Source organism: Argiope bruennichi, chromosome 9 (genome assembly GCF_947563725.1).
Source record: "Argiope bruennichi chromosome 9, qqArgBrue1.1, whole genome shotgun sequence".
NCBI lineage: Eukaryota > Metazoa > Arthropoda > Arachnida > Araneae > Araneidae > Argiope > Argiope bruennichi.
The window spans coordinates 70,038,026-70,059,663 of record NC_079159.1 but is presented as its reverse complement, the minus strand read 5'-3'; the positions used below and the strand labels follow the sequence as shown (position 1 = coordinate 70,059,663).

Here is a 21,638-nt window from a genome sequence, read left to right as displayed (position 1 = left end):
TGACTTTTCTGTCAATAAATTATTTTCCTTCACACCATATGCATATATGTAAAGTATTTTTTTCCCCGTCCATTTCAACAAACTATATTTATGACTTTGAAAAAAAAAATGCATGTAACTACAAACAGAAAGTACGTTCTTTTCCACTTAATGAGCAGCTTAAATGCTATGTTCTAAAACTTAGCACATGTGGATGTTTCTGAAAATAAAATAATAATCTGTTTAAGAATAATACCTACTACCAAGCGTATAAAAAGTAATAACGCCCATTCCTACGTGCATTATATGTAAAATGGCTTTTTTTTTTTTTTTTTTTTGCTTTCTAAGATTTTAATTATTTTCTGTTCAATTTTTGGCATTGATCTAAAAATTGAATAAGAAGTATTAATAATAATAATAATAAGAAGAAAAGAACAGTCCCAGAGAATTTCGTAGAACAAGTTTCATTTACATTTAAACAAAAGTCGGATGCGTCAATAAAGTTTCATATTGATCGGTAAGAAAATTGCTATATAAAGATTCATAGTCAAATACTGAAAAATACGAAAGGGTAGCAAAATTAAAACACATACTTTTTCGTTAACGGAACCCAAACGTTGCCAAGATGAAATGGTGGCACGATTCTGTTTGATGCTAGCATTATTAAAAAAAGCTCTTGTAAAGATCTGGCTACATGCCGTTGAGATTTGGAGAATTTTCCCTGGGCTTTCGTTTAAAAGAGAGTTTGAAACAACAATACCATCCAGTTCTTATTGTTTTTTGAATAAAACGTTCGAGAGTATATTCATCGCATTAAAAAAAAAAAAAAAAGAAGATTGGATAAAAATAATTGCAGTCAGATTAATTCTTTAATTAGCTTTAAGTGAAATTATGTAATATTTTCAAAATTATTTTGCCTGTACAAAGTATTAAATTATCTCTTTTAATCCATTTTTTTCTCTAGATTCCGTAACTTTTGAATACATATACTTATTAATGAAATAAAATCTGTCAAAGAGACACAGAACCGAGAATGAAGAAATTAGGTAAGTGAAACTTCTATTTATTTTGAATTATTTGTATTAAATGTAATTCAGCGACTTGTTAAGATTAGTTCAATTTTATAAAAAGAATTCTGATAGAATAATATTTGAGATTAAAATAATACATTTGCTATTACTGATTTTCACAGACATTGAATATGTATTTTTCACGCATTTTTTAGTTTGTTATATCCTATATATTGACATTGATATATTAAAATATTTCTTTCAAAATTTTAAAGAAATAAATTCACGTTGAGTATTTTTATTTACTGATAATTTACATAATGGTGCTAAATATTATGTCTAAGCCAACAAGAAACAGATGGAATTAAATGTAAAATATATTAATAATGTTGTTTTTAATCAAATTTGCCGTTTAAATTCCGAATATACTATCAACATAGCTTAAATTTGTATTTATTTCTTATTCTTCTAATCAACGGTACCTTATGTTTCTTAACAATACTATATCAACGTATGAACAAAAAATCAATTTATAATTTAATTAGTGGGCTGATAAGTACCACCAAGAATTACAGTTAGATGTTGCATTTATTTTAATAATTGTAACAGAAAAAAAAACTAGAACCTAACCACCTATATTTACCATTATAATGAAAATTTAGAAAAAATGATTACCACTATAATGAAGATGCCAATTTTTTTATTATTATTTTTCCCTTTTCGTTTTTAGTTAGTAATAATTCGCATAAGTAAATACTAGAAAATTATACTGTGTATAATTTATCCAAATCAAATAGCTTCATTATGATCGAAATACATTCACAATTCAAACCCTCGAGCAGCAATTAACTTGAAAGAAATATTCGCTCTCGTCCTACCAAGGAAGGCACAGACCACCAAAAATAAGAGTAGTGTCGCATGTTGTGAAGGATGAATTAATCTGAACTGAGAGAGGAACCGCTGCACACAAACCTTAGAAATTAAATCCCATTGTAATTGATAATTTTAATGATTATAACATTTAAATGTTCTACATGACATGTGAATGTCTACGGACAATGTAAAAATTTAATTAATTTGTAAGAAATAGCTCGAATCATTATTTTAAGTACAAATTACAAATAGTCTGTTAAAAAGAAACGGCACTTGTAACGACGGCGACCAAAATGAGCCAAGAAAAAATTTCGCCAATTTAATGATTTCATTCGTAAAACTATATAGCATGTGATTTGCGTGTTTAAAATTTTTCATAATAAATAATAATGCACTTGAGTATATTTTTGATGAAATTTTTTCTGGGTGGTTCTAGGTCGCAGTTAAAACCGAATTGTACCAAAGAAACTATACTTAAACTTATAACTATACTTATAAGTGTTTGTTTCCAGACCTTATTTTTACCATTTTAAAAATTTACTTCAACCATCATATACATCATATAATTATCAAGAAACACATAGTAAGTCATTCATTGATGAAACGGTCGCTAATAGTTCTATGTTTTTGCGGTTCTAGTGTAGATTTGGGTGCCCCTCCGATTGGCGACACATTTCAGCGATGAAGCACTACTTCTGGTTTCCATAATGTTTTGTTTTCACTGATGTTACTGTTGGGTTACCGATCAAAAATCCCCTTGGCGCCGATCTTGGCGTCAAAAAAATCAGGGGGCACGTAATTGAACACTTTCATCGTATTTACTATAGAATTATAAGAATCTATGTATTTACTATATTATTATATCTCACTGTAGATTTGAATGTCTTTTTTTTATTATAAATTATGCATAGTAATCAAAATTCTTCTCTAAAGTAAGATTCACAGAAAAATTGATTTGATTAAGTATCAAAAAGAGAGCTCTTTAATTTAAATTTGCCTCTAATGAGGAACTTATTGAAGATTAGATATAACATATCATAACGATGATATATGATTGTTTTCTTTGAAATAAAAATTTATACGAAAAAAAAATTGCATTTCTTTAAGAATTATTTTCAAGTGAAATGCTACTAGAGAATTTGACTAGTCATTTATTTAAGCTTGATGTTAATGGAAATATTATTCAAGATAAGTTGTAATAGATCATATGTCTTGAAGATTATCCTTCAAATGAGTTTTCAGATATAAAAAGGAAAGATCTTTTTCTTAGTGCAAATTTTATAATTCTCTAGAAATAACCTCCAAAAAATTTTGAAAGGATATTTAGCTATATGGCAGAGATAATTTCGAAAATTTCAGTGCACATTCAGAGTTTAAAAAATTTATTTGCTTTGGTAACGTTCGAAAGGCTTCTATTATTTTTTTTTTCTCCTTTATGAAAAAAAAAAAAAAATGACATATTTTTAATATATCTTGATATTTTTTTCCTGTAAATTTTCGAAGTTATGTTTAATTCAGATATTTCGAAATTGTTTACCTTTTTTTAATTGATTCTTTGATATTTGTTAACTTTTAATTTCATGTAAGATATCCTTTTATTAAGTTTCTACATGTATAATAAGATTTAAGATTAATTTATGGTTTCTCGCCAATTATATCAAAATCACGCCAGTCATCTAAAAATTCGCCAATATTCCGCCATTTTAGAAGTCTACCAGAAACGGTAACAAATGACTTTTAGGGTTGGAATTTTTTAAAAAATGTCACGTTTAAATTTGATGAAAATGGCACCAAAATAATTAAATTTTTGCAGCTAAAAATAATCTTAGTTCCATCCCAAAATAGTCCTCATGTGGTTTTAAAATGAGTTTTTAACAAAACTGAATTCCTTTGATACAGATTTAAGTAGAAAATTTAATACTTCATTATGAATTGCAGGATTTAAAAATTTCAAGGCGAGCAATTACAATAAACGGCGTAACCGTTTATTGTAGTCATAAAACAACTAAATGTTCATTCTGATTTTCTGATTTGATTAATAGCTTAAAATTATCTTCAATTTTTTCTTAGAAATTTATTGATTTCTTTCAAACTAAAGTTTCATGAAATTTAAAAATTTGTATCATCCACAAACAACTCATAGTTTTATGCACTGAATTAAGATTTTTAAATTTTAAAGAATTGGGTTGATCGTAGATTTCTCAAACGAAAAATTATTTATTTATTAAAACTTAAACTATCTCTCTGATTTAAAAGACGAAAATAAATTTGAAATCTTAAAAAAATACCGTTTTCAGTTTTAATTCATCATTTTTTTTTATTTCCTTATATATTTCTTAAATGAGGTTCAGATTTTGAAAATACTTCTGACTAGTGTCCAATTCCTTGCCAGGTACATGAAAATTGAGCCAACCATTCACAAACTCTCCACAAGTGAGACAGTTATCTGAGATAGCAGTAAATGAATTCAAGGGTTGCAATAAAATTGCCATGACTACATTTGGCGAGAAATCACCTGAAAAGAAATCATCTTTGGTAACCGGATGTTAGTCTCAAGTCTAAACCAGAATTCTTTTCTTTTAAATTTCTAATGAATCTTTCGTAAGAGAGCTTCATTATTTTTTACTGATGTGAGTAAAAACTGTGCTATATCCATAGTTAAAAAAAAGTAATTACAAACAAGCGTGTTATCCCTTCGATTTCTCATATAGTAATAAAATATGGCGAATTAAAATGCTTAGTTTCCTTTGATTGTCTTAAAATTGAGCAGATCTTCATTGTTGACAAAACACTTATTTGCATATTATATATATATATATATATATGTAATGATATCTTTTAATTTAAATTAGTTCATGTGAGTTTCATTCTAAAATATTCTCTTTTTTTCTAATCCAATTCCCATTTTTATTTAATTCTACACGCTCTCTAGAAAATTGATGATTTCTAAAATTCATACACTCAGAGCGAAGAGATAAAACTCCCTAATGCTTACAACATTCTTTTAAAGATATATAAGATTCCCTTGCCTAAATCTGCACGTGGCAAAGAAATCCCTATCAGAATCTCATAGTAAAATCACTGAAGGAACAAATTTCCGTCTCGTTCGCTCTTGTGTCGTGGTGTTGACTGACGCATTTCTTCTTGCTTTTCTTCTGTATTTAATACGTCCCCAGCGGTGAAATAAATCGAAGTTAAAATTTCGAAGTTTCTTCTTTCCGACCACATATCCTAAAATTACGATTTACATATATATCGAATGACTTTTAACTCATTTGATGGACATGGTTGAAATTTGATGCGTAAATACAATTTTGATGGAAAATTTACATGTTTAACACTAGAACGTCCGTCGATTTTGATTGGACACCAGAGCCTGTTTAGTTTATGCTCCTTTCCGCATTTTAACAGCGAATTTGAAAAATTTTCGTGACTTTTAATCATTTTCCATGGTGATTACACAGGAAAAGTTTTGTGGTTCTAGGTTAATTAGGAGAGGTTTTTACAACTAAATAACCTAGAACGTCCGCTGGTGTCGTTTCGACACCAAGGCAATTTATCATTATAAATAGTTGTCGTTCAACAAATGATAGTTCACTAACTTCCCAAAGTACTATCGCACATTTGTTTGGCCTTGAGTACAGTTTTATTGGGTTCACAACAGAAATGAATCAATTATTTAAAAATTTTTTTGTCTAAGTGTTTCGTTACGCAGTATTTGCTTATCTGCTCATAACTTTGCTTATCTGCTCATTTTGTTATTAACAAAACATTTCATCGATTTTCGAACCTTGTGCAGAGCAGACACCCTGAAACGATGGCTCGTAGAATTGCTAATTTGTTTCGAGAGCTTTCTGAGAATGAATCAGATGGTGGTGAGCTGTCTTGTTCTAATTTAGTTTGTTTTGGTTATATTAACGTCCCGTTTGAAGCAACACTAGGGCTATTTTGGGACGGACCTCGTAATTTTGAACCGCTGTCAGATGACGAGGACGACACCTGAGCTGGTACCCCCCCTCTCCACACCACACCAGCGGGAGGACGTTTGGTCATGACGGATTTAACGTGCAACAGACCCCCTTACACGACGGTTCTTCGGTGGAATCGGGTCACGAAACTGAAACCCTCCGGTTCCGAAGCCGAGACCTTACCACCAGGCCACCGCGGCCCTGTTCTAATTTAGATTCCGATGAAGACGTAAGATTGAGTGAAAGTGACTGCGAAGAATCTGAAAACGTAATTTGTTTTGTTACAGTTTTTTTAATGATATAACGGGTCATAAATATATGAAAATTACATGAAATAATATTAAAAAGTCTTAAAACTAAACCCTACTGAACAGTGGTCCTGCAATTATTTAGTTATTACAATTATTTTATATATTTTATATCACGGTGTCGAAACAACATAGGCGGACGTTTAAGGGTAATCGAAATCCCGGACGTTCTAGTGATAATTTCTAAGATCTAGCTATTTATCATCATTACATGAATAAGGATGGATGTAAAGATATACCTCATATATCTTGTTCAATACTCTTCACAAATCTTGAAATTTAATTAAAAGACTATTTACCAAATTTCATATATGTAATTTGTTGCATTTTCCGGTAACTGGCAGACACACACTAACCTCAAAAATATATTTCTTGGTTTCAGGCGAGTTTGAAACAATGAGATTCCTTACAATTTCAAGTTCGTATGTATATTATGCTCGAGTATTTTGTAACGCGATAATAAAGATTGATCAACATGTGTTATTACATTTATGATCACTTGCGTATGATCCCGCCAAAACTTTGGCGGAATCATGCCAACTTTTTTGATCAACGAGATAATAAGTAAATATCTAGAAATGATAATGTGTATTTAAAATAAATGGAATGGCAACATTTTCGTTTCCCTGAGAAACTTTATTATAAACTGCTTCTTCCATTTTGGACAATAGAACGCATACAAAAATAAGTTGTGGGACTAGGGAGTCATTCCCTCCGGCGCTTCTTTCGAACTTTTTTTTTTTTTACACAAGTGGGAATGCACGCAGACCAGATCGTCTTGCACACCGGTCCTTATCCACAACATCTCAGTTGCTATGTACAGTAAAAATTTACACAATGATTAAACAGTCAGTCTTTACTCAGTCTGGATTCGAGAGTATGCGACGGCGAGCATCATTTGTGTCAGTGTCCAGCACAAAATCAGTTTTGATGCTCATGTAAGTTCTACAGTTTTTGACGATGTAATAACAAATAGTATTGTGATACAACAATGATAAATGCTGATGATGCCTAGCAACACTGAATTTCGGGGCCAGTGACAATGGGTTGATAGTGACCAACAAAATCGCACTCGGTCGATAAAGAATCGGGTTGCCCAACAACAATGATTGTTGGTACGCAAAATTAAAGTATGGTTCGGGACGATGAAGAATGGTTGACAAGCAAAATACATGATTCCGGTTTTCGTCCAGTAATGATATCCTTTGTTTTTGACAACACTTGCATTGGTTGTCGACAACTGATGAATTTGACTGCTTGAAAACAATATACTTTTCTATTGCCAACAGTTTTAGTTCATCTATTTATGACCAACATGCGTTCATGTTGTCAACAGTTAATCCACACTAAAGTTAAAAAATATTCTGATAAATATTAGTGTCCTGTAACATGGAGGGGCCAATAAAACATTCCTTAATGCTCTTTTGCAGTAATATTTCTGTCGGACGAACAGATATTGGAATAATTTCTTACTGATATATCAGGCAACACACAACTCCGTGTAGATTTCTGTGGTCAACCACTCTATCGTATTTCATTCTGGTAAGTTTTAATCAAGATGGATGATGTCATTCCAGCTTCCTTCAGACTTGCTGGCGACTGCGGATTTTTCACCCATTAATAATATCAGTGCTCGGCTGCAACCGTATAAAATCTGTAGACTACACATCTGTTTGTATATTTTTCACATATGGGCGATGCAGAGTCCCACACTCATCAATGGGCAATACCTTGACTCTCTTTTGTGGGGTGATATGTGAAAAGTCTCTCAATGTGGCCTCGGGCTCAAGCTCCATCTGGAAAAGATATAAAAAGATAACAATGAAACTAGGCTTTAATTTAACAATGGATATCCACTCACTCTGTTAGTAAAGCTCTGTGACATCGAAAAACTAAACTAAAGAAAAATGAGATTCATCCCTCCCGTATTCTGGAAAAACTATTCAACGTTTGGTTTTATATACACACAAATAAATTTTATGAGGTTCCAATTCCCGTTCTTTCGACTGCTGCATCTCTGGAGTTTCCAGGAATAGATATTTTCTTCTCTAAGATGAAGTCGTATACATTCGTACATTCCCTTTGCGGCGACTTTTTTCATTTTGGTTTAATATAGTACCAGATATTGGAATATTCCACCCGATAAAAAATTCTCATGACAGTCATGAGAAAGACTCGAGGCGGGCTTTTTTTCTTAAGGAAATATTCTTATTGTAGTGAATAAGTTTTGTGGTTTAAGCTTCCTGCAATCATAATGGAAAGATATTTTTTCTTCCTTTTTGTGAAGAATACGCTTGTAAAAAAAGCAGTGAGCGCTCATTAGCTCAAAAAAGAATATATCCAGTGGCGTATTTAGTTATTTTGCTATTCTCAACAGTAAACATATTGAAAGAGAAACCGCATAAAGATGATCAAATTAATTTCACATTTATGTATATTTTTAACTTATTAATGATCTTTATTATGATTACAGATTGCCCCGAATCTACATTTGTAACAATACTCTTGAAGTAGAGGTCTGGAGTTCATAAATATTAATGTTACAGTGAAAACCCAAATTCAGTCAAAACGCGAATTAACTAGGTAAAACGTGTCTTAACTAACTGCTTTAGGGAGAACCCGAATTAACAAAGGAAAACGCGTTCTAACTGACAGCGCTGGGGGGAAACGGTTTTCTCTAGTTATTTCTGGTTTTGTCCAGTTAAAACCGTATGAATCTAGATTTGTTGCTTGTATAATAATAAAAATAAATAAGTATAATAAAGTATAAATGAAAAAGTAAATAAAATTAAATTAAAAAGTAAATAATAATTTTTTTTCTTCAATGATAGATTCTTTCATCAAACACTGTTTTACTATAGTTTAATACAATAATTTTAGATAAATACAAATATTGTCTAACAAATCAGTAAAAATACAAATAAAATGGATTTTCTCTATCGGTGTTAGATTGAAGGTGTTTTCCCTAGTTAATTTGTGTTCAACTTATCACTTATAATTAAAACGCGTTTTACTTGGTAAATTCATGTTTTGAATGATTTCGGGTTTTCAGTAACTTTCAAGTAACTAAGATAGTATAATGAAAAATAAAAGCCTGACCAGCTATATTTGAATATAAATTAATATTATCTTAATGCTTTATCATTAACAGAATTTGCATTTATTTATTTAGAAACTAGTAAAAAGTTTTTTTTAATGATATGCTTGTAGACCCTTTTCAACCTAACAGTCCAAGGCTGCTATTTAGTAGGAAATTCGCCATTGTTGTATCTAAATATGTTGTTGACCAAAGATCAAGAAGGCAATTTTCGTTAATCAACTTGTGAATGAAAACGGTCTATATTAAAAAAGAACCACAACAACAACAAAAAATTAACTCTGTGTGCATTACGCACACATATTTATATATATACTGAATTTAATGCATGTGTATTTTTAAAATTAATTCTTCTTTCGCAGATTTCATTTCAGAAACATAAATACTCAAACATCTGAGTGAACGGAATTTTCCCTTTTTTCATGTCTCTCAAAATCTAATTACAGGAATTTTAACTATTCGATATCTATTTGGCTCTATAAATAACATCACAAAGTCACTAAAATTTAACATTCTGTAGTTTTAGCTTCCAGGTGAGTAGAAAAAATAATGCCATGTTGATAATTCCTTTTCTCTTTTCTTCTCCTAACACAAATAGAGCATCTCTTTGTTATTGCCAGTGGATTCACAGTTAAAATTTATACTAAAATGAAAATTTTGATCTTGACTGTTAAGCGAAAAATATGGAATTCAAATGAATTTTTCTCCTACTTATAAAGATGAAAAGCTAATGTATGCTAAATATGTAATGCTAAATATGTATGCCTACGAGTAAGAAGAAAGAACGTTGTTTAATAAATTGTCATTTTTTAAGAACTGTTTCTGTGCCATCTCATTAAAATGACAATTTTCAAGAATACCACATCAGAATTATTACTAGAGTGTCATTAAATATATAGGATTTCTTATATGCAACCTATATATCTAATGATATCGTTCGTCAACCATGATACTGTCTTTGATACAATATTCGAGGCTTGTCGTTTCCATTATCACGTTTTTAAACTCCACTTGTTCAAAGATGGACGCTCAATTTTACCATGATGATAACATACATTTGCCGATCGGCCGACTTCCGATTCAAAACTCAAATCCCCAAAATGAGAACATTCTTTGCTCATATCTCTAATACCTAAATATTGATTCAATTTTTCACGTTTTGCTGCCAAGGTAGCAGCTTCACGATCAGCTTTTCTTTTCAAATTGGCAGATTCTCGCTCGGTTATCTTCATATTTTTTCTACCTTATATTGCTGGACGCCCCATTACAATTAAAAAAACAATGCAGTAAGTATTGTATGCTTAGGTAATATAGACGTAGCCGATAAGGTAATTCAGACGATTGCTTGCCGAGAGACGAAAAATTTCCGTTACTCGAAAATGGTAAACAAACGAAAGCTTTTCATTAGTGTTGCTACAAACGGTGCGTCTAAAAGTAGATTTAACAGATATATTTTAAAACTTGTTTGCTGTTAAAGGTTTTTTTTTCTTTTTTAATGTCACCATTTCACCTTCAAGTGCAACATAAATACTTACTACGATCTAATAATAGCTTTCATTTAATATTTTAAAAAACACTGGCAAAACAAACGTCAAATGTCATGGTTCAGTTGAACAATCTATCTAGCAATAACAAAGCGAATAATAATGCGGAATTTTTTACGTAAATTTTTACATAATAGAGAGATAATTGCATATTCAAGCAAAAAACTAAATATTATAAATTAAACATATATTTAAAACTTAATCCTCGCAGTGAAGTAGTCATTTTACACTGTCGGCTCGGCTTTCAGCAATTTGCATAAGAAACCTTTGAAATGCATTTATTTGAAAGCTTTGTAACTTTAACAGCCGATAAAAACCTATCACATTCAAGGGTTTCAGTAAATAAAGTTTGTTTAGCTATACGTCATTTTAACCAAGTACCCTTTAAAGGTTTTAAATTAGGTAATAATAATCTCAATCGCGAAGAAAATTAATACTTCTATTTCATTTCCTTATTAATGAACAGTGAAGGACTGACGATTCGTTGGGGTTAATTTTGTATAATAACATTATTAAAAAAATACACTTTTCCTTCTTTTAATTTTGTATAAACAGCCTAAACAGATGCTTGTTTTTGTCTCTTAAGTTAGAAGCATCCTCATAGGGTTGCAATGGCAATTTGGATTCGTTGCTACATTTGGCAAACTTTGGCTCTTTCGCCGTTAATTAATACCTTATTTTTATTTTTAAAAAATAAGCAAGTGGCGGTGCACTGATTTTTTTATATATCGAATACATATTATATATAATATAGTTTTTCAAAAGACATCAATTCCCTTTTTAATCTTTGTTACAACAACTGCAAAATTCTGTAGACTTTTATGTCTAGAGCAAGTAAGGTAAAATTATGCGTTATCTTTTTAGAATTAAAATATTTAATCTTAAGAAAAAATAACTTAAAAAAATAAATACTCTTTGACCATAATAATTAGTGAATGTCCATTTATTTACATTTAATTTTGAAATAAAATATTATGTAGTAAAACCTTCTACTTCCACAGAAAGTAAATATTATGTGCTAACAATGAAAAATTTACATTTGATAGCTATCATGTTTACAATTTGAATACTAATTAATATTCTTGTAGCAAACAAATGCATGTAAGTCTTCATTTTTGGAAATTTAAAAAAAAATTACTTTACTTAATCAAAATTACTCCTTTCTAGTTAAACATTAATCTACTAAAAACCTAATTCAAACGATTGCATTATAATTAAGTAAGCGTATGAAATAGAAAACCAAATACTCTTTGAATTGCGAATGTATTGAACATGGGCAAGATACGATTAAGCTCCTTCAAACTTTGGGAAACAATAACGTAACTGTTGCGTAACGAATATGAACATTACGCAACTATGAATGATACAATTTAGCAGAATTCATTAGAAACGACAATGAATTCTGTTAAATTGTGTCATTAGTTTCCTTTCTTTATAATGTTCTATAAATATGACTAGATCTCAAAATGGGTAACTAGATAGTTTTTTTTTTTAATAACACGATTAAACTCAATAACATTTTCTGTCGATACAAAATACTTCTATTTTTTATTGATTCTTTCACTAATTGAGATTCATTACATTTTTATATAACTACACTCCAATTGCCTTCAAAGATACTGTCTTTCAGTTTCTTACTACGACACTATACTTCTTTTTAATTTTAACACTAAAATTAATTAAAATAAATAGTTTTATTCAGAGAATAAAATGCATCAATTACCTAACTTTATCTTTCAGGAATGCAGACATAAACTGAAGCTACTTTTATAAAAACCTCGGATTATAATCGTTCAACATGGTTACATTAAGGCAATTTATTACCTATGATAGTTTGATTAGATAAATCCTGATGGTAACATTCCATGCATTATTAAAATAAATTATGTGATAAAACGAAAGTACATTAAATATGTAAAAGGTGATAGTTACCTGTCTAGGCGGCCTGCTAATAGTGGTGATTGTTTGGCCTAATCCGTTGACGCCCATCAGCTGCATACTGGCGGCATCAGCCAAGAAATGTTTGTCCAATCCTTCCTCTGCACTCTGCTCTGAAGGGATGCTTACATCTGTTGAGAAATAACAAATAAATTTATTCCTAAATGCATGAAAAATGCATTGGAATTGCATTAGAATTAATAGTTACTGAATATTTATCATATGCACAGTCTGGAAAAAAACCCGAGATGTTTTGTTTTCATACAACGCTTTATAATAGCGATAATTTAATTTCTATTTGTAAATTTGGTATCAATATTTTACAGTACTTTGCAAATTAATTGGGACAAGCATATTTTTAAAGAAAATTGTTCCTTTCTAGGAGATTTTCTGCGTCAAACCGGTTTCAACTGCATTTCAACAAGATCTTGCTCCATGCCATACTTCTAAGCTAACAACATTTTTTTTTTTCAAAAACAGAAAATAACAGTTTTGGATTTGCCTGGTAATTCTCCTGTTGTAAATCCCATCGAAAATTTGTGGAGCATTGTAAAGAGACGTTTGAGTAAAGTGGACTGCTCAACAAAGAAAACAATGATTGAGAATGCTATAAAAGTTTGGTTTCGTGATGACGAGATCAAAAATGTATGTTCTAATTTAGTGGAATCCATCCCAAACCGTGTACAGGATCTCATTCAAGCTAAAGGAGCTTTTGTATTAGATTGCTATACCGTGCATGTAAATTAACCTATACTAATAAAACAACATTTTTGAAAATTTTTGTGTTTGTCTCAATTAATTTGCACAGTACTGTAAGTATCAATACTTAACCAATAATTCTTTGAATCAATATTTAACCAGCCTAAATGTAATGTTGCTAGAATTTTTGTCTCTTGTTGCAAAACATTGAATAGGGGCCGCGGTGGCCTGCTGGTAAGTTCTCGGCTTCGGAACCGGAGGGTTTCAAGTTCGAGACCTGATTCCACCGAAGACCCGTCGTGTAAGCGGGTCTGGTGCACGTTAAACGTCCTGGCCAAACGTCCTCCCCCTGGTGTGGCGTGGTGTGGAGAGGGGGGTGCCAACTCAGGTGTCGTCCTCGTCATCTGACCGCGGTTCAAAATGATGAGGTCCGTCCAGAAATAGCCTTAGTGTTGCTTTAAAACGGAACATTAATGTAACCAAAAGCAAGCAAAACATTGAATAAATATTTAAAAAAAATTTAAATAGATTAAAATACCTGTAGGTTAATAGAAACCAAGTACAATAATTGAGAATAACGTAATCTTTATCTGTACCAATAATAAAGAGGATTGTGTGGGTATGTTTGTTTATTGGCGCTCGATAACTTAGATGGTTTTAACTAGTTTACCCAAATTTCTACAAGTGTTATTTAGAGGGAAGAGTTGTGACCCTCAAATAATTAATTTTAAAATTTTAATTAAAATTCTAATCAAAAATTAAACGAGATTCTGGCAATTTTCCTTCGTAATTCCAGAAATATTACTGAGCAAATATAATATTTGTACCTCTTTTTTTCATAATACCAATATTTATTGTAATTTTGTTTTCAGAATGTGGATAATTTTTATAAAACTTAGTTTCTTTTTCAAATAAAGTTAATTTTTTCATTGTAATGAAATATAAATACTTTCCATATTATCATCAAATTTCCATTGCTGAGAATGAAAGAAGATAAGTTACTGTTTTTTTTAAAAATTTCTACGAAGAATAAGAAATTAGGTTCCAGTCCATCAAAAAATATGCAATTAGAAGACGCATTACCAGCAGAGTTAAATTTTTAAAGGTATTTGTATATCATAGGACTCTATTCCATTAGGGATGTTTATGTACATTAGAGACAGAGCAGGTGTAAGGCTATTAATATGGCTTTATCTGAAATTGATTAAAAATACTTTATTAAGGGAATAATGAACATTAAATGCTGTATAAGAAGTTTAATTGCAATCGAATACAGCCAATATTCTCTGGGAACTGACTGATTGCCAAAGCTGGCAACTAATATTTAAGCATTAAAACCACAGCATCAGTGAAATATAAAACATCTACTTACAATCTATGGAATCATACTTGTGATTGAACTCTTTTGCCCACAATTTTGTTAACAAAAAAGAAGGGAAAAAATGTTGCCATATGAAATATAATTACTGCGAATGGGAAAATAGCGCTAATATGCTTATTGGTCGTACGTTAATCGCCACAATGAAGCATGTCTTACGGGGAGCAATATTTATTTGGGTCAAATGAATTACACTCACCAAATACTTGCATGTAAAATGTATTAGTTTTGCCTAGAATTATGTTCTAAAATATATATCCAATGAAAATTCATATAATACGAAAATGAATATTCCGTAATTATTATTTGGCTTTTATAGGATAAAAATGCGATTTTATTGTACCAGGTATAATATCGGGTCCTTTTTCTTCTCCTGGACTCTTGCCAGCTTCGTTATTTTCTTCTTCCTTGCTTAATCCAGGCTGAAGCCTATAATAAAAACGAGAAAAAAAAAAGTATATTTCCCAATCGTGGTACTTATATATGGAAAGGTATGGAAAATTAGGAAGTAAATGTAATGAATTTTGGCATAACTTACTTGTAAGCCTTCCTTGGAAGAATTTGCCCTATAGTGGAAAATAAATGCATTAGAATTGATTAAACAAAAGTAAAACAATGTTACAAAATAAAAAAAATGTCTTTTTGATACTCATTGAGATTAAATCTTCTTTATTGGAATCGTTCATCCACAATTATAGAGTATATTTTTAGAAAAATATGAATTAACTGCAATCATTCTTTTATTACAGAGATGATCAGATATATGTTCTATATTCAAATTAAAGCCTTGCTGTTTACTATCGAAAACTTTTCGCTTTCTATACAAGTTTGAATTCCAATAGCAGCCATATCGTTTCAGTACGTATATCTCACACACTCCGATAATATCGGTAATTAATGTTTTAGATAGACTCCTATAGGAAGACTACCTATTGCAATGGTTCTCATGTCAAGACTTAGGGAAAATCACTTCAACTCTTTACCGATCAATGTCCTTAGACCATCAAACCACCGTTTATCCGTTTAACGCTTTGCCTATGTTATTTTGTAAACAGTATAACTAGAGTAATTTTGTTTGGTTTTTAACTGCCTTGGAATAGATTGTTAGAAATGTAATAAAAAACTCGGAGGATTTCGTAAATGGCTCCTCTAGCTCAAAAAGGATGAGAATGGTGGGGGTGGGGGTGGAAATTTTCATTTCGCAATAACTTTCTGAATATTGAAGATAGAAAAATAAATTCAATCAACCAAATTAGCGCCTCAATAAGACGAGCAACTTCTGTATTTAAAGTTTTTCGATAATTGCAATATCTTAGAAGTTAGGGGCTGAAAAGTGATTTTCAGGCTCCAATTTTGACTGTTTCTAACCTCAACAATTTATGTTGCCAGATAATAACTTAGATGTAAAGGAATCTACCTTTACCTTCCAGCTTGCGAGAGGAAATTTTTTAAACGAGTAAAGGCTAATGAATGAAAGATTCAGCTAATGAATTTTCTACACTATTCATTAAAGAACTGTTCCGTAAAATTTAGGCAAATGACTATTTAGATTAATATTTTTGAGTTAATCTAATATTATAACGAACAATTTCGACAAAGATACAATTATTTTTGTCCACCATTGTTGAAATATTTAAAATAGCCCTCAAAATTTTTTAAATAAAGATATTTGAAATTGAGTTCTTGCTTAGAAGATTGGTGAATTCTGGTTTATATTATTTGAAAATTCTAGCAAAGGATATTTTTTTTATAATTTTGTCATGCTCTTTTAATAGTATTTTATAATTTTCTAGCTTTGAATTCAATTTTAAAAATGGATACCTTTTTTACAAATAGAATCCCTTCGACAATTGCATTGCTGTTGAAAAGAATTAAGGGAGAAATATTTTAAATGTAATTATATTGCACATTGACTGCCAGATTGCGCGCCTGTGAGCTACAAATAAAATATAATTTTACCAAAACATCTATTTCATTAGAAGACCCTTTCTCTATTATAATCAAGAGATAGCAAAGAATGGGCAGCGAACGATGATGCATACAGCATAAGAACTATCTACTTTGAAATAGAAATATATTATACATTTATGCAATTGATCTGATATAATATAAACTCAATTTCGTTCTGTATACAGTACGTAAGCATGTTTACATTTTAAAGCTTTTACTCCTACAGAGGAGAAGACTAAATTTCTTCAGAGATTTTATAATTCTCACCTAAATCTATGCATATATTTGCCAAATTTCCCAAATATTTCATTTTTTAAAAGAAAATTTCAATCCATTAATTATGCTTAATTCATAAACCATTAATTATCCCCTTAAATTATGATGCATACAGCATAAAAACTATTACGTTGAATCAGAAATATGCAATACATTTATACAATAGATCTGATATAATATAAACCAAATTTCTTTTTGTATACTTTATATAAAAACAAGCTTACATTTTAAAGCTTTAAATCCTACAGAACTAAATTTATTCAGAAATTTTAAAATTCTCACCTAAATTTATATAAAACATTTGTCAAAAATTAAAAATTTTTCAAGTTTTCAAAAATTTTTCCAATCTAATTTTGCCTTAATCTTTAACCATTAATTATTTTCTTAAAATATGATGCAGACAGCATAAAAACTATTACTTTGAATTAAAAATAAGTGATACACTTATGCAATAGATCTGATATAATATAAACCGAATTTTGTTCAGTATATACCAAGTAAAAATAGGCTTACATTTTAAAATTTTAAATCCTACAGAAGATAAAACTAAATTTCTTCAAATTGTCCACTAAATTTATACAAACATTTGCAAAAATTCCAAATATTTCAATTTTTCAAAAATTCTTTCGATTTCTTTCTGTTATATATTCAACTCCAGTGCAAAGCTTCACTATATATAAGAAATATCTGAGGAAGTTTGCAATGAGTTCTACGCTCATGAATTATTTAATCGTATTTCTTTCGGTTTGGGTTTCACAAGATCGCAGATTACATTTCAAAATAAATGAGAAAAATGAAAATGTTGAAGCCTCACAGCGATCTCAAGAAATTTGTTTGAGATTATTTTGATTTAATTCTAAGCATTTTCTGGCAAACTCCCCATATATCATTTTAATGTGTATATAATGAATACCCCACAGGAAGAATTACAACTTGACTTCTCCCTCCTCCCCCACAGAACAAATTTGAAAATTTTCTACCACACTTCAAATCGGAAACATCGTATCAAAAAAGTGATGAAAACTCGGTCAAAAAGATTGAAGCGGAGAAAAATAAATAACACAAAAAAAGAAAAGAAAAAAATGACTAAATATAGAGCTCCATTCTTTAGAAGTATCATGTGTGCTTTTTTTATTTTCTCTTTTTCTTTCGTTTGAGGCGAAAAGTATCTTTATAAATGAAGGTAAGATGACGGGAACTGTTTGAAGTAATGACAGAACGGTTTTTAATCGCGCCCTATTTCTTATGTGGGCTTTTTGGATAAATTACAAAATCGATACAATTTTTTCTAACTTGTAAACAGTGTTTGCCGTCCTTGTTATTTTGGAAGAAATTCATGCTTTTTATAATTCAGATTGCAACGTACCTCAAATTATAAGATTGCAAACAATGTTTTTTTTTTCTTTCCTTCAATGAAAAACATTAGGTATTAAAGTAAAAGAATTTTTTGCCTCAGACTGCGCCACGTTGATATTGCAAATGGGGGTAATACTGAAAACTTCATTATTTAATTTTTTGGAGCGTCACTTGGCGGTGGTAATATTAACTAAATTTGCTATTTAAGGGGTTAAAATTCCCTGCTTTTCACAGCGTAAGACCGAAAACGATACATTTCTATCAAATTCTATTTTATAATTGATTTTCAAAATTTATCAGTCATTTTCGCGACACCCGGTGAATAAGCCAATACAAGGCCATCACTATGACGATTCCTCCTCTTATCATCACGTGCCATCTTCTTATATTGTCACGTGTCATCCTTTTGTATCTTAACATACAACGCAAATAACTCTTTCTTGTTCGAAACTTTGAAAGCCAAAGTAGACCAACTTACAATTTTTTTTAAAAGGAGCTAAATGTCATACTAAAATCCATAGCATATTTTCTCTCAAAACCATAATGGATTCAAAGAGCTTTTTATTAGATGACATTTACTAGGTAACAAACTGCACTTGTGAAAAGGTTCAATTTCAGTGTATATAAAATATGAATATATAACAGTTAAACTTGGCTAGGAAAACTTGGTAAGTGGAAAATTTCCTTTAATAAACAAAAACATGATTACACAATTTTAAACAACATGAACACAAAGTGCAATAGATCATGTATCTATTGCATTTTGCCTTTTTGTACATTATGTGAAGGCGCAAGTATTCACTCAGATACAGCTTAGCGAAATCTGTTTCATAAAATTGCAATAAACTAATCAAGCATTCTCACGTTGTTTTCTCATTTGAAAGTTTGCTAAGTTCTTAAACCATCATGGATATCTGAAGCCTTGAAATTCGCTCACAAGAGTTTTGCGATTCAAAAAGGGGGGGCAGGGGAGGAGATGATTGCTCCGAAGGCCAGCACTGAATAGCAGCAAGAAGACAAGCACACCATTTTTTTCGTCTAAGACCAAATATGAAGAGTAGAAGGAAAGTAAGAAAATGTATTCATGTCCAGGCATACGTTTGTTTAACTATAAAGTCAAATCCAAGTAAAGTCCAAGAAAATACACAATAGAAGATAAAAAAAAAATAATTTTTCCTACCAATTATTTAGTGTTTATTTAATTGGTTTGGTAATTTTAAACCCAACTTTGTATCATTTGCTGAGGCTGAGAGCTCAAAAAATTTTAGTGGAACATTTGACTAAAGCAAGGAAACTAATCTTAGCGGAACTAATCAAACAATTTTTCAAAAAATTTCTAAATGGAATAGTTATTTTATTTTTTTATTAAATATAACTAAATTACTGAATGTGTGTACCTTTATGTCTCTCGTGCCTTGTTCTGCATTTCATGACAATTACTACAATCATAGCTATCACCACAAAGCCAATAATGACAGACACCAGGACGATCAAGACTGGACTGAAAGTGACTTGCCAGACGTTTTCTGGAAAGATAAAATGGACAAAATAAGTACAATTACAAAAGTGGCAATTTATGTAGCACGAAAATGAATACAGTAATTATATATAAAACCCTTTCAGAAAAACTTTGTTTAAATTTACTAGAGCTAAATATTCCTCAACCTGAGTGATTTGTCCACACTTGGTAGACAATTTGAACCATTTACTGCCAGTTTCTGACGGGATATCGCAAGCAATAAATAGCATTTTAAAAAAATGAACCAACAGAGAACTAATCTTATGATATGACATATAAGTTACAGACAGTACTATTCTTAATTTACGATAAATTCCTCACAGTCAAAAATATTATGTTACACATTTAATGAATAAATGTTGCGACTCCATTTCAAAGATTGTATTACAATTGGACTATTATAAAACTTTTCACCAATTCAAAATAGTATAACAGATAAAGCATAGAGTTAAAATGCGTGTACAGAAAATATCTGATTATTTTTTCCCAGTCACTCGACATAAACATTGGGCAAAAACCCTAGTATTAATAGCTCAAACGTTATATGTATGATATTATAAAAAGTGTACTATGCAATGTACTATGCATAATGTAAAGTGTACAAAGTGAAAATATATAATCGAATACAATGTCGAATCAATCCCATTTAATAACATTATAAATTTCCCAAATAACATTATTTTTAATCGATATTCAAATGCTATACTTGTGAATCCTGTTTTATTATGTAATATAATCGAACAATAAAATAATATAATTCTTTACTTTTAAAAGCATGGTATTATAATTCATTGTTGTAATAGGATAATATACAATTTGTAATAACGCAGCTTCAGAAATTGTACACAATAATGGAAAATAGGTAATAATCTACCGGATAACAAGATTTCTGCTTTGTATGGCTAAAGAAAATCAAAACCACAAGGTTATCCAAATTTCCAACCATCCATATTTCGGCTTTCATTTGCAAATGTATACAGATGCTGAAACCAATGTTATTAAAAACCGAATCAATCGTGTTTACCTTTGCAGAGTATGCTAAATACCCCCAGCACGCGTTTCGCTTGCATGCAATTCCACCTTTGTTCAATGTTGACTATACACTTAATCTACCAGATTCGCATTTCGATTGCAAACAACCTAAATTATGTACGATGCCGGCCACTCACTTGTCTATTTATACGAATCCATTTGAGACCAATGGTGGGAAATTGACCATTGTAACAAGAATAGTTAGATGGAATTGCTCAATGCCTCCTGCTAGGAAGTCATACGGAGACAAACAGACCACATATTGATACTGCTAGAAACAGATGGACCGAAATTATCAAAGAAACCGCCTTGTAACCTTCGATCTCTCAATGACAAATAGGTTTGTAACGACATCATAGCGTGCTTCTGATAATACTGTCATTAGAAGGAGTCTTCCTTAAATAAGATTTTTTTCTTTTTCTTTCTGTTAAGTATATTGTAGGAAACTGTTCTTGCAGAAGAGCATTCTTTTGCTGAAAATATGTCTTGCAGAGATTGTGGGAGATTCATTGCAATTTGCTGTCTGTTTGAAAAGAAAAAAAAAATCTTACTTTCTCTCTTTTCTCATTTGTGGCTAAGGCACAAAATCTTTATCAAATATATAGGGAAAATGTAAACAAAAATGGAGACTAAAATCGGAAACTTGCTTTAATAACTACTTCATATCAAAATTTACTATCGGAATTATATTTATAATTCTTTATTTTATTA

General features: G+C 30.5%; 1 protein-coding gene across 2 annotated transcripts in view; it reads right to left on the bottom strand.

The window, feature by feature from the left end:
• Window positions 1-6,771: 6,771 nt before the first annotated feature.
• LOC129984692 (hemicentin-2-like) overlaps window positions 6,772-21,638 on the bottom strand; it is a 580,433-nt gene continuing 565,566 nt past the window's right edge. For both annotated transcript variants that reach the window (XM_056094630.1, XM_056094631.1), the window contains 5 exons: window positions 19,774-19,902; window positions 15,333-15,360; window positions 15,138-15,223; window positions 12,712-12,848; window positions 6,772-7,934 (listed from right to left, as the gene is read on the bottom strand). In XM_056094630.1, the coding sequence (XP_055950605.1) occupies window positions 7,800-7,934; window positions 12,712-12,848; window positions 15,138-15,223; window positions 15,333-15,360; window positions 19,774-19,902 (515 nt within the window). In that variant the 3' untranslated portion in view covers window positions 6,772-7,799. The remainder of the gene's footprint in view (window positions 7,935-12,711; window positions 12,849-15,137; window positions 15,224-15,332; window positions 15,361-19,773; window positions 19,903-21,638) is intronic.